General features: G+C 34.8%; 1 protein-coding gene across 1 annotated transcript in view; it reads left to right on the top strand.

Moving 5' to 3' along the window:
- Window positions 1-541: 541 nt before the first annotated feature.
- The window catches only part of LOC121725237 (tubulointerstitial nephritis antigen-like), a 38,780-nt gene continuing 25,064 nt past the window's right edge, over window positions 542-14,257 (top strand). The window contains exons 1-3 of the mRNA XM_042112097.1: window positions 542-803; window positions 12,286-12,425; window positions 12,741-12,921. Of these exons, the coding sequence (XP_041968031.1) occupies window positions 793-803; window positions 12,286-12,425; window positions 12,741-12,921 (332 nt within the window). The 5' untranslated portion in view covers window positions 542-792. The remainder of the gene's footprint in view (window positions 804-12,285; window positions 12,426-12,740; window positions 12,922-14,257) is intronic.

The raw sequence follows: 14,257 nt of genomic DNA on the forward strand, positions 1-14,257 counted from the left end.
TATATATTTTCAAGCAACTAGTATATAAATGCCTGTTTACGGTCTACCATCTCAAAGTAAGAAGTCAAGTTTTTTCCTACTGACTTACTGTAGCATTTTAATGACCAACTTACAACAGTTTGAAGAAGTGTCGTGTAAGATGCTACGCAACTCTACGGTGTACTCTACGTGCGGGGCTTGAAAAGTATCCTAAGAATTATTTCATACTGTTCAAGGTTTTTTTTATTCTTTGAAAGTTGGCTTGAAATTTTTTGTTGTAAAAAAATTATTTATAGTTCATGGAAATTTTTTAAGCATTCCATCGAGCTAATAGCTCTAATTTTGTTATTTAATTATTATGATTGTACTACATATTTCATATTCTTTACAATTTATATAGGATAAATTAAGACGGCACGGTCCATTCACGGAATTCTTCAGGCATTCTCGATAAAATGCGTAAACTGCCTGAGTAATGAATCACGGAGTACGGATTGAGATATGCTCGTACAATATATGCGGCAAACATATTATGTTGATATGAGCACTATTATTTCATCGGTTTATTAAAGGTGTTGCTCTACAACGGCGACCGCAGTTCAATTCCGACGAGCACGCCAAAACGACGCGCCATTCGAATTCGCCGCGCGAAGTGTTCGTAATTCGAAATACAAAACTTTTTTTTTACCGAAACATTTAATACAATGGGAAGATAATTTCCTTTAGCATCTGTGGAAAAGACTTTTTTATATTTTGTAAAAGTAAATTTGCATTTTCTTACATTTTGGTCTCCTCGGCTGTGCATACGAAGTTATGGAAAACATGTAAGTAATTTTGCATCTTAAAAGAAAATTTACATGAAAATACTGGCCAGTGTCGTGGACCGTCAAAACATTCCAACATCCGTGTGAACTTGTTCATGAATAGTAACTATGAATTTATACAGAGCCTTCTAGGTCAGTCTCTACATAATATTGTAGAGAGTAAAAATATTTTATTTTATAAACAATTTCATTAACCGACTTGATTCATAATAAAAATATTTCATTTTGATTTATAAACACAGTCTTAGTTAAATTTTTTTTAACAAGGAATTAAAAAGTTTCAGGATTGCTGGACTGAAATTAATAATATTGCTAATAAAAATATAATTGTTTTACGGATTTTATCACGGATTTGTTTTCATTTTAATTTATCTTGATTGAACTGTACAGACTATACAGTGTACAAGTGTGGTAATTGAAGAAGTTTTTTTAATAACGTAAGAAATATAAGATTGTATTTTGATAGTATCAAATATTTCAACCGCTCCTCAGATATCGCTCTAAATAATAAAGTCTATAACTATGCCGATTGATGCGACGCGTGTTTGTCAACAAAACCGAAAATTGAAAACTCTACATGATGTAAATTTTTTAACCGCGCGTGCCAAAATATATTTTTGTTTAATGTTTATATTTTGTATCTGCTATATTTTGTTTTCGCACTTAGCTGGATCGATGATTAATCTTTATCGCTGGTATATCAAAAACACTTCATGTAATAATCAAAAGATAAGAGAAATATTTGGATTACACGCGCATCTGCCCTTGGTTGGATTTACTTGCGTGATGCGTCCTATCTACAAACAGAGGAATGGGCGATAAATCTACACTTTTAACTGACTTCCAAAAATGAGGTTTATATTAGACTAGTTGACTCCCGCAACTCCCTTGCGCCAAAATTCGTTTACCGCACGGGAACCGTACATTTTCCGAGATGAAAAAGTACAGGACCTATATCCTTTTCCGGGGCTCAAAGTGTCTTCGACATACAAAATTTCAGGAAAACTGGTTCAGGAAGACAGACAGACATACTTTCGCATTTAAAATATTAATATGGATATGGATTTTTAGATCATGAATTAGCTCCTTATGGTATTCATCATCAACTAACTTAATGCAGTAGGTATACTCTGTTACAGTAGCAGCTCTGACTGTCCCAACTCTGTGGTCCCAACCAAAGACCTATTCTTATGTTAATGGTCACCAAAATTTATGCCTGCCTAGCCTTTTGCGTTTTGCCTGATCAGTATTTAGCGTCGTCGGTTTTCCTCTGCTGTGTGATACAATAAAGCTATCTCAAGCATATATCATTTAAGTTAACTAGACATTGCCCAATGGTCGAAATTCGACCTTAGTTTCAACGACATTAAGACTACTACCTATATTTTGTAAAAATATATTGACTATCATATTTTTTTCAGCTCTCGTCTTTGGGTTTCAGCTGATCTCAGACTGGCCGTGTAAACATTGTCTAATAGTATCTAAGATACAATAAAAAGAACTATAATCCATTTTCAATTTGTTACCTTGTTGTCAAGTGTCAACAGACTTCAACAATAAAGAGTATAATTCGTATGTATAGGCTTGTCACTCAAAAATCTGTCATTTTTCCTAGTGTGTGTGTTGTAGTGTGTGTAATGTTTTATTTGTTAAAAAAATGTATGATAAAAGCATAATTTCAAAATAATATTAGCTCGATGCACTCCTTCACCATGTAAACTACAACTGTGCAAAATTTCATTAACCAAAATTTTATTTCCCCATTTTTCGTCAAAAGGGATAAGTACAAAGTTTTTGGCTCACGTATTAATATATAGATAGTTATATCTTAAATGAGCTGATATGGAGACTACCCGACAACTAGTCGGTCACTTTTGAGGGCGGCAATTAGTAAGCGCTACGTTACGCTACTATAAATTACTTTTAATACCAATGGAAACCCTGGAAAAAATATAAATCAGAAACCCAAAAATGTTGACTTACTCCACATATTTTTTCATTCATTGGCTGGATACTTGTTTTCTTAGTCTTTGGACTTTGCTGGATTTGGAATGAAAATTTTGAGACGATTTTAAAATTTTCATTAATCAGAAAAATGATACAAAGCAAAAATACTGATTTCTTGTATGACGTAAGACATATTAATTGTATGATGTCAACATAATTATCTTTAATTAACGTTTTAATAGGAATCGCCTTGGTATTAGTGGTCCTTTATATTATATGTGACATGTAAATTAAAATTAATATGCGGGTAGCATTAAAATTCCATAAAATATTGTATGCTACTGGTTTCAACAGCGCGGCGCCCTTTAATCTCTGATGTATGTGCGAACGAACCGTTGGCATTCTATTTATTTTACTCACGTCACACTGATGATTAAAAGCCTATCGAACATTAATCGAACCAGCATATTTTGGTTTAATAATATTGAAAAAACCTACTCAAAAGCCTCAGTAATTTTCAACCTCGCGACCCCCTGGGTTCGCACGAAAAGAATCGGAAATAAAAACCATTTTTGTGTCGTGATTAACATTCGTGTTAACACGGTCCGAAAATTAAGAGCACGGATCAAGTTTTTTACCTGTCCAATATATTTAATCTCGTAATCCAAGGTGGCGCCTGCGCATATAGATTGGCGCCATGCTCTCGCTTTCTCTTGCAACCGATATGTGCGGAATACAAAAAAAAAATATAGCTTTCAAATCTCAGTCCAAGAAAGGATTATGTTAATATAGCGGGCCCGACCGACATCTGCTAATTATTTTTAATTATTGTCAAAAGCGGTATGTTGCCTTACATAGGAAATAATCTATCTATACGAAGGTGAAATATATTCTTAAATTTTCTCATTTTTGCAGGTAATTTTTTTTCTCTCTGTAAGAACTTTCTTAAAAACAAACGGAATCGGCTCAGCTCCGTTTTCGAGATTTATTTTTATACTAGTTGTCCCGGTGGACTTCGTGTCACAGGTCACTTTAAAAACAACCTTCCCTGGACTTCTACGAACATTTTAAGACTAAAATCAGCCCAATCCGTTCAGCCGTTTTCGAGTTTTAGCGCGACTAACACATTTGAAAATCCATTTTTATATATAAGAAGACTAGCTGTCCCGGTGAACTTCGTGTCACTGGGAAACCTTCCCTGGACTTCTACGAACATTTTAAGACTAAAATCAGCCCAATCCGTTCAGCCGTTTTCGAGTTTTAGCGCGACTAACATATTTGAAAATCCATTTTATATATAAGAAGACTAGCTGACCCGGTGAACTTCATGTCACTATAAAACCTTCCCTGGACTTCTACGAACATTTTAAGACTAAAATCTGCCCAATCCGTTCAGCCGTTTTCGAGTTGTAGCGCGACTAACACATTTGAAAATCCATTTTTATATATAAAGATATAGATAATAGATCTACTGTAGCCACAGAATATAATATAATAATACTCCGCTGTAGGCGCTGTAGCTGTGATGTGAGCGCATGTATCCATTATGATGCAAAAATGTAGCGATCTTTTTAACCTGTGAGTGAGGCAAAAATTATTTTAGCATCTGAAACTATTTCTAGCGAAGGCCTTCATGCATAATTAGAGATAAGCTGGCGCCATTCTTATGAGCTAATTAACGTCATACTCTAAAGACGGTCAATCATCTCACGTCTAGATTAAAAATTAACAAAAACTTGACGGTCAAGTCAACGACCGCTTAATTAAGGTTTAACCTTAATCTTGTAACTTAAAATTTTATTACATAGTTGCTAGGTGTTATCCAAAAGTAAAAATAACTATCAAAATTAACCGTAAAGTATTTATAGGATTGTAACAACCACACAAAAATACTAAATTACTTAGCACTGGAGAAGTGGTTATGGTTAAAAATGGACGCCATATTAAACTTAACCATAGAGCTCGACAAAGCTTTAAATGCACGTGGCGAAAAAAGGAACTATACGCTGTCATCATATAAAAACGCCATTTTTGAGAGTTCTCCTTTTCCAGCAGCGCCCCCGCCTACGTTCATTTAAAAGCCTTGTCGGATCAGCTCCTCATTTGTCAAATTCTGTGGTCAAAGTTAAGGTTAAAGTTAAAGTTGGCTTTAACTTTAACCATAACTTTGACCATAACTTTAACTTTAACCACGCCTCTAGTGTAATGTTACCTAATTTCGCAGGATAAATAACTTATTAGTCGGTGGATTAAAACTGTCTATGATTTAAACACATTACGATAACACAAACACTATAAGACATTATAAATGATTAATGGAGTTCAACTGACGACTGAATGGGCCACATGTTGGTCCTAATTCAGTCTGAAAAACAACTTTTAGCACTATAGCCCACTTTTGCAACGGTTTTTTTTAATATTTAGGTCAGGTCAGTTATAAAAGCACTTCAGCTGAAAAACTAAAAATAGCAAAGGAAATAATAATCGGCCAAGTGCGAGTTGGACTCGCGCACGAAGGGTTCCGTTCACTACAGAGCATAAATAGTTAAAAAATTATTGTGTTTTTTTTTATGGGAGCCCCCCTTAATTATTGAATTTATTTTAATTTTATTATTAATTATTAAAGTACAAATTACAACTGAGTATTTTGTGAATATTTCGAGTGCTTGAGTTGCCATTATTAATATCGAGCAAAAAATTGCAAAAAAATAATCACGTTTGTTGCATGAGAGTCCCCTTAAATATATAATTTATTATGTTTTCAGTATTCTTAGTAATACGGTCCCGTTTTTACCCTTTGGGTACGGTACCCTAAAAACAATACACCTATCGTAAACGGAGCCAAGGCTTCGGGATTCCACTTGATAGACTGAAGACGGCCAGTGTTTACAAATTCCTTCATTCAGGTGCGAATCTACGTTTGTTTGTGTAGAAGTTCCTTGTTGTTGCAACTGTGTTGATTTTTGGGAATTTTATTTTAGCTATCGCTAATAGCAACGTGATAAATACTTCGATACGCCTTTAATCCTGTGTGAAAATCTGCCGCTAGTCGCATTTATTACTAGACGATGCCCGCAACTCCGTTGCGCCAAAATTCGTTTATCGTTAAAAACCGTACATTTTTCCGGGCTAAAAAGTATTCTATGTCCTTTCCCGGGACTCAAGGTCTTTTCATACCAAATTTCAGCAAAATCGGTTCAGTGGTTTGGGCGTGAAGAGCTAACAGACAAACAGTCAGACGGACAGACAGTCAGACACACTTTTGCAATTATAATATTAAGTAATAGTATGGATTCGACAGAACACGAAATGAAAATTGCTAAACAGAGCCGTGAAATTGTGAACATGCACATTGCACACATACCATCACTATATATATAATACTACTAGATGTTGCCCGCGACTTCGTTCGCGTTAGTATAGTAGATCACGTCCCAAGTATTATTTATTGTACAAAAATATTCAATGTACAGCATTGACTTTCCTACGATTTTATTATATATAGATGTTCCGCGTGGCTTCGCTTGCGTAATTTAGGAATTTCATGTGACCGTACATTTTTCCGCAAGAAATAGCCTATGTCCCTTAACGTGGTTTATTCTTCATGTTTGCCAAATAATATAAAAATTGCTCCAGTAGTTCTTAAGAATCTTAAGATAATAAGCAATCTATATTAATATCTATACTAATATTATAATTGGGAAGAGTTTGTTTGTTTGTTTGAACGCGCTAATCTCAGGAACTACTGGTCCGATTTGAAAAATTCTTTTACTGTTGGATAGCCCATTTATCGATGAAGGCTATAGGCTATAATTTATCACGCTAAGTGTAATAGGAGCGAAGAAATAGAGGAACATGTGGAAAAAACGACGGGGAAAATTATTTGAAAGGGCTTATTTGAACGTGCTAATCTCAGGAACTACTGGTCCGATTTGAAAAATTCTTTCAGTGTTAGATATCTCATTGATCGAAGAAGGTTATAAGCTATATTTTATCACTCTAAGACTATAAGGAGCGAAGAAATAGAGGAAAATGTGGAAAAAACGGGGCAAATTATATGAAAGGGCCTATTTGAACGAGCTAATCTCAAGAACTGCTTATCAGATTTGAAAAATTCTATCAATGTTAGATAGCCCATTCATCGAGGTAGGCTATAGGCTAACTCCAAAACTTCAGGCTGCGACCGCGCCTGAACATAGTTTAAATTTTAAGTATAAATTAAACACACACATTGTTCTGTTATATTATATCTACAGAATAAAGACAAGTGAAAGCAAAAGTTTGGTAAAATTGAATGGTCGCTTTTTATATTTTCCACAATTTTCTCTTTATCAAAGTTGTTTTGAATAATACGATTTTTTTCAAAACCAAAATGATGTAAATGCGTTTTTAAGTTTGAGCGACATTTACCCTCATAAACTGTAATGTGCAACGTTTTGTTTACTTTGGAAACTTGTAGATTTGGCTTATATTTTCCTTCATTTTTATTTGAAGCGGTTACATAAAATAATGAGTAGAATTTTGTACTAATATCTATTCTGTGGTCGAATATATTCAGAATAGGATGCTCTACTTTATAAAGTAGTTCGGACTTCGGAAGTTTAGCTTAGCCTTAGAAGATTGATAGAATAGCACTTCTGCAACCTGTATAATGTATTCGAATTCAAAAGCTAATAGTTACACATTAGTTACACCATATTTTGAACACTGCCCGACTGTAGACAAAATATTTACTTTAGAAATACGTTAGCACTTCCGAAGCAGGCTTCCACTGATAACGTTGATCGTTGTAAGACGACACGCGTTTCAGGGCCGACCTTCAAATTCTTTTGTAATTTCAACTCCAATGTGTAAATATATTATCACCTATTGAAAATACTGTCAATAAGATGTTGCATCACTGATTTACTTACGAGAATTTAAATTACTACTCATTGATGTTTTCGGCAAATTGATAACGCTGAAATTTGTTCACGCGGGAAACACTAATAAAGGTATTTTTCCGGGATAAATGTCATTATGTCCTTTCCCAGGAATATTCCTGGTAAAAGACATTGTGTTTTTATGTGATACTTATAGAAACAACAAGTTAGACATTTTGAAAGTATCAAAAAAAATCAATCAATTTCATCATTCAATTTTAAATTAAATTGATAACAAAATATTACGATTTAATGGTTTAAATGTGAACAATGAACATGTATGATGTAACAGCCAGAAATACTTTCGAATTTATACTATTTCTTCAATAGAATAATAATAATGAATACCAAAGATAAATATTTTTGATTATCCTAAATACGTTTGTTAATAGTTTTCAATGAACGTTGTTGGAACTTGGAGTACCTATCACCATTTTTCATACTATAACAGGTGTGCATAACATACGTTAGTGATGGTAACTGTTTTGGTGTTATACAAACACCGAAAGTAGATAAAACAAAGGTTTTAAATAGGTAACCATATTTTCTTTTGTTTGATGGTTGTCGAAACGCTACGTTTGAGGGTATTAAGACTAATTTCGTGGCTGCTTTTAACTGCAGATTCTAAAGCGAGCTAAAGTGCAGTGGTTGTTTCAACATGAGCTCATATCAACACTATAGCAGTGCAGTGAAACTTCGTAATCTATACATAATATTATAAAACAAAGTCACTTTTTTCCCTCAAGTCCCTTTGTTCCCTTTAATCTTTAAAACTAAGAAACGGATTTTGATGATTCTTTCAGCGTTAGATAGCCCATTTATCGAGGAAGGTTATAGGCTATATTTTATCACGTTAAACGTTAAGACCAATAGGAGCGAAGAAATAGAGGAAAATGTGGAAAAAAAAAACGGGAAAAATTATTTGAAAGGGCTAACTTGAACGCGCTAATCTCAAGAACTACTGGTCCGATTTGAAAATTCTTTCAGTTTTAGATAGCCCATTTATTGAGGAAGGCATATGCTATATTTTATTACGCTAAGACTAATAGGAGAATGTGGAAAAAACGGGGGAAATTATTTGAAAGGGCTTATCTCGCGAACTACTGGAGAAATTTTTGTGTTATTTGGCACAGATAAGAAGTAGACCACGTGAAGGATCATAGGCTATCGATTTTAATCAATTTTTTCAGTGGCTACTGGCTATATATTTTATACCCGTGCGACGTCGCCACTATAAATGCGAAAGAGTGTCTCTCTATATGTCTGTATGTTACCTCTTCACGCCAAAACTGCGGAACCGATTTCGCCGAAAGGCATGGATATACTTTGAGTCCCGAGAAAGAACATGGAATACTTTTTATCCCGGGAAATGTAAGGTTCTCGTGCGATAAACGAATGTTGGCGCATCAACTAGTAGTATATGTATTGAGTTACACTGCAATGTAGTGTAACTTCTATTTTCCTTAAATAATTGACTACTCCAAAAAAAGTTTATGTTTTCCACAAACCAATGTAGGGGATGGTAATCTGGGGTCTGAATTCTAGTAGGACAATAATATTAGTGATCATAATATTTTATCTTCACTTAACGCAAAAAATGATAGGGAAGTTATATTAGCGATAAACTATCGATAATAATTGCTAGGTAATATCAAAGTGTACACAAACTGTGATTTGCTAAACTATTGATCTTATCTTTATACCTCAGCAGTCAGCGCTAACCGTCACATTTAACAACAACTTAATTTTAATTAGGTAAGTAAATAATTTGACAGAATGTCTGTGGACTGTGGGGTTTATGTTTTTTTTAATCTTCATTAATTAATTAACAGACCGATAAAACATACAACGTGGTACGTACATATAACATAGTTCTAACAAATGGATAGACCGTTTTTGAAGTTACTTTTAAATTTGACAGCAGTTTGTCTCTTTTTATTGCGTTAATGGAGTAGAAATCGGTTTTGTTACGAAGACAACTAACAAACGTACCCGCTGATCGTAAATATCAGTTTTGTCATTTACTACTCCAGTGATTAATGTGTTGATAGTGTTGGTTTCGGTTCTGAGGGTTTTGTCAAAACTGTTGTGATTTACTTGGAACCTAGCTTTTGCGTAGTAGATTTAAATTAAGAAGTTTCAACAATATCCTCACAAACAGGCTGTATTTTTTTATTTTGCAGGCGTAGTAACGTCTTCATTAAATTATTGACCCCACATTTATCTGTCGGATTTATATTTTAGTGTGAAATGCGCCAATTAATTAAACACATGCTCGCACATTTTTATGTGCTAACTAATTGTAACGCTAACGTTTATAGTGGTCATAAAACTGTATAAAATTGAAATTGGTAGATTTGGAGCATTTTGATTTTTGTTTACGGCACAGATTATACAGGGTGCAATTAAACCTTCCTAGCAATTTTAGGGGTCCATAAAATGGAAAATTAGGTACTTACCTACTTGGTTTGGCTTAGGATTATATAATGATAATGGTTTATAGAGCAGGCTAAGTTTTCTACTACTACGTTTAAAAAAAACAATTTAGTATTATGTAAAGAAGCAATAAAAATTATTTATACAAACAATCTTATCGACTCGAATGGTGTAAATAGGTCGCACTGCGCTGTAGAGTAATAAACTAACAGAGAGATTTTATCTTAGGCATTTCACGTTTATTCAAGTCCACTTTTATTGAATACTTATATTAGATACTAATTACAATTATATATTAACAACAAAAAACAAAATGTAATGTTTAATGACGAAATGAAGAACACAATTGATACGCCAATAAACGATCGAATTAAATTATTCATCGGTCGGTCAACCGTTCTCAAAATAGCAGTCGTTTAGGATATAAGTAAAATTGAAGACTTGATTTAAATCCCAATGCCTTATCACACTGGCGATTAGCGAGCGATTTGAAAGCGATGCGACTGCGCAGCGCACACGCCGCGGTTGCGCGGCGTGCACGTCGCGACAGCGCAGCATCGTCGCGGCGTGGCGTGGACGCAATTTTGTACGCTTGTCTACACAGATTATCTATATAAATTACATATAAAACTAAAAGGTGACTGACTGACTGATTGACATAGTGATCTATCAACGTACAGCCCAAACCACTGGACGGATGGGGCTGGAATTTGGCATGCAGGTAGATGTTATTGTTTTTATCTTTGATGTGTATATATACATAATAATAATAATAATAATAATAATAGTTAAGACATTAACTATTATTATTATTATTATGTTATGCCGTACGACGATTTAACTGTAGCATGAATAAACTATTATTATTATGTTATGACGTAGGCATCCATTAAGAAAGGATTTTGATAAATTCCAACCCCAAGGGGTTCAAATAGGGGATGAAAGTTTGTACCTATATAATAATACTTCTTAACGCGAGCGAAGCCGCGGGCAAAAGCTCGTTATTATATATAGTAGACTCGTCTATGGAGTGACGTCAGAATCCATTTTGCTGCTGAGTGTCCAAAACGCCGAAGGCAAGCTGCGTGCACGCCGCGCAATCGCGGCGTCATCGCGGCGTGTGCGCTGCGCAGTCGCGTCGCTTTCAAATCGCTCGCTAATCGCCAGTGTGATAAAGCCCCTGTACCAATAAAAGTAAGCGTTATATTTAATCGAGCGAAAAATTGAATTTATGTCATTGAAAAAATAAATTTAACGTATCATTAATATTTTGAATTGTTGCAATTCGTTATACATTGTATACAGTATGTTGGGCTTAACGAAGTGACTGAAATGGGTGTGGGCTCTATTTGTTTACTAGTCTGTACAATTTAACGACTTCATAAATTACGCTAATCGCGGATAATGGCACACATTTCATTAATGTATTAAAACAAACTTAAAAGTGATGTTTCTCTCTTGTTATTTATGTATGGCTTGTAGGTGTCGACCATTAATATTGGAAAATGATGAATATCACGGAAAATGAAAAATGTAGTGCCAATTACTGAAAGTGGAAAACTTGTCCCTGAACCTCAGCCTAAATTCCTAAGCCAGTTAAACTCTTCATAGCAATAAGGTTTATTAAAAAATACGGTATTCAATAGCCCGGACGGCATTGCAGGATAGTGAAAAAAAATTATATGACATGTTATACAATCCTCCATATCAAATATTAAGTAACTATTATAAATATGCGAAAGTGTGTCTTTCTGTCTGTTACCTCTTCACGCCCAAACCGATGAACCAATTTAGCTTAAACTTGGTATGGAAATACTTTGAGTCCCGGGAAAGGACATAGGATACCTTCTTTCCTGAAGTTGATGGCGTCATCTAGTAGTGCCTATACATGTTGCCCCTTACTAATAAACGTTGTATAAGCATTGAATAGTTATACAGTGTCTTGTTCCTGTCATACAAGTGACATTTTTAATTGGATTGTAGAAGACAAAACACTGTATAACTATTCAAAGCTTATACAGCGTTTATTAGCTTACTAATAAACGCTGTATAAGCTTTGAATAGTTATACAGTGTTTTGTTGTATTAATAATACATTCGAAACTCGACTACACCATTAGTAAGAGATCCATTAACGTTTGTAGAATTCCAAGTAACTAAAATTTTTCTTTTTTGTAGAACGAGATTACTTTTCCTGTTTGCGGCACTGAGTGCTGCGGCCGCGTACTGGCGGCCCGGGCTGGAGAACCAACCCTACTGCGCTATAGACAACAGATGCTGCAAAAACAGAGAAGATGATTGCTCACATAGAATACTTGGTAAGCATTACAGTATTCATAGTAATTGGTAAGACTTGAGATATTTGGAGGTAAAAATTTTAAGGCATTGCCATTAAGCATAATAATATAGTCAGCTAAAAGCTAAAATATAAACTAGATGATCCGGCGAACGTTATTTTGTCATTAAGTTGTGGCAGTATGCTTGAGGTTGTGGCGTACGACCGAGCGAGGTGGTATGCTCGATCAGGCCGAAGACCACTATTGTCATTTCAGACCTTAACCGCCGATTAGCACCGATCTCTACTTCCGTTATTATTCTTACAATCTTGTCTTACTTACTCTCATTTTTCATAGACACGATCTGCTACTGCGACGAGTTCTGCAACCGTTCGCGGACGCACGACGACTGCTGCCCCGACTACGAGGAGGTGTGCCTCGGCATAGTGCCTCCGCCGCCGCTCACGAGGCAGCCCTGCAGACACCACAACGACTTCTACGAGATCGGCGACAAGAGACAGGACAACTGCAACACATGGTGAGTGCTATCACAAGCTTGGCGATAGGTGATTGAATTTTTCGGATACTGTACTTAAATACTCTCGTTGCTAAATAATAATTCATTCAGATAGCATCGTCGAAATATGTTTTGTACGCATTTTTTTATTATCATCATCCGATCTTAGTATATTCACATAATTATTATGAAATGAGATAGATCTCAAGACTTGTACAGTTGTACTATTATCTATCTGTGGCTCAAGTTCGATTTGGATCTCTGAAGTCGACACAAGACTTTAGTTGAGACGCGCCGCGTGTTAGTGGTATGCTAATTATTACGTCTAGTGGTATGCTAAATACGTCTTTATTGGATACAAAACACAGCGTAAAAGAAAAACACCTTTATTAGTCACAATTTTTTTGATCTGTAGAGTCATCACCATGGCTTTATTTACATTTTCATAAACATTGATGTCATTGATGGCCACAAGGTGGTTGAAGTTTTCACCTCACGTGTTTTCCATTATTTAAGAACAACGTGTCACCAGGTGTCACGGTGTCACATAACGTTGATCAACAATTTGCAGAACGTAACTTCGTTAACCAAAAAAAACGATACCAAAAAAAAAATATATAGGAATTTGCATAACACACGATCTATTGAGTGTTAGGGCTGGTACACGTATTAAGTAGATAAGTAGTAAGTAAATAAATTTTAACCGCCTGCCCGAAATGTGTCAAGTGACAAGCCCCGCCTGCCAACTTACAAAAGAAAATAGCTAAGTTTCTAATTTCCTTGTTTAGTACTTAACTAAATTTTAACTTGCTACTAAATTTTGTGTGTACATGCAATAAATAACTTAAAATTGATTTTAACAGTAAATTCTTATGCGATCGTATAACGAACACGTATTGTTTACATAAAAGTTTCACTGGCCATCGTGATTAATATTGCTCGTTACGAAAATGATAATAAACATTTCGATTACGAAACGCGCATTAATCTTAATAAAGCGACAAAATGAGAAGTTATTGTTGTGCGGATTAACACACGTTTATCATAACGTCCAATTAAGATTTCAAGAAGATCGCACTACGGTGACCATAATCGATTAATAAATTTAAAAAAGTAGTCAAAGATCGTTTGTGTGCCAAAGCCTATTATAAGGTCAATGATTTCATAAACGATGGCACATCTTGGGAGTAGGATGGCTCCTTGCAAGGCTACTTCTACATTATTATGTTATGACTTACAATTATGTATGGATGTTGACATTGTATAATTTTAAGTTACAATTGTAAATTTTATTTTAAAAAGATTAATTTTTTTTCTCACTTTTTTGGTAAAAAGTGGGACGCCGTGCGAGTTTCTT

This window comes from Aricia agestis, chromosome 1 (genome assembly GCF_905147365.1).
Source record: "Aricia agestis chromosome 1, ilAriAges1.1, whole genome shotgun sequence".
NCBI lineage: Eukaryota > Metazoa > Arthropoda > Insecta > Lepidoptera > Lycaenidae > Aricia > Aricia agestis.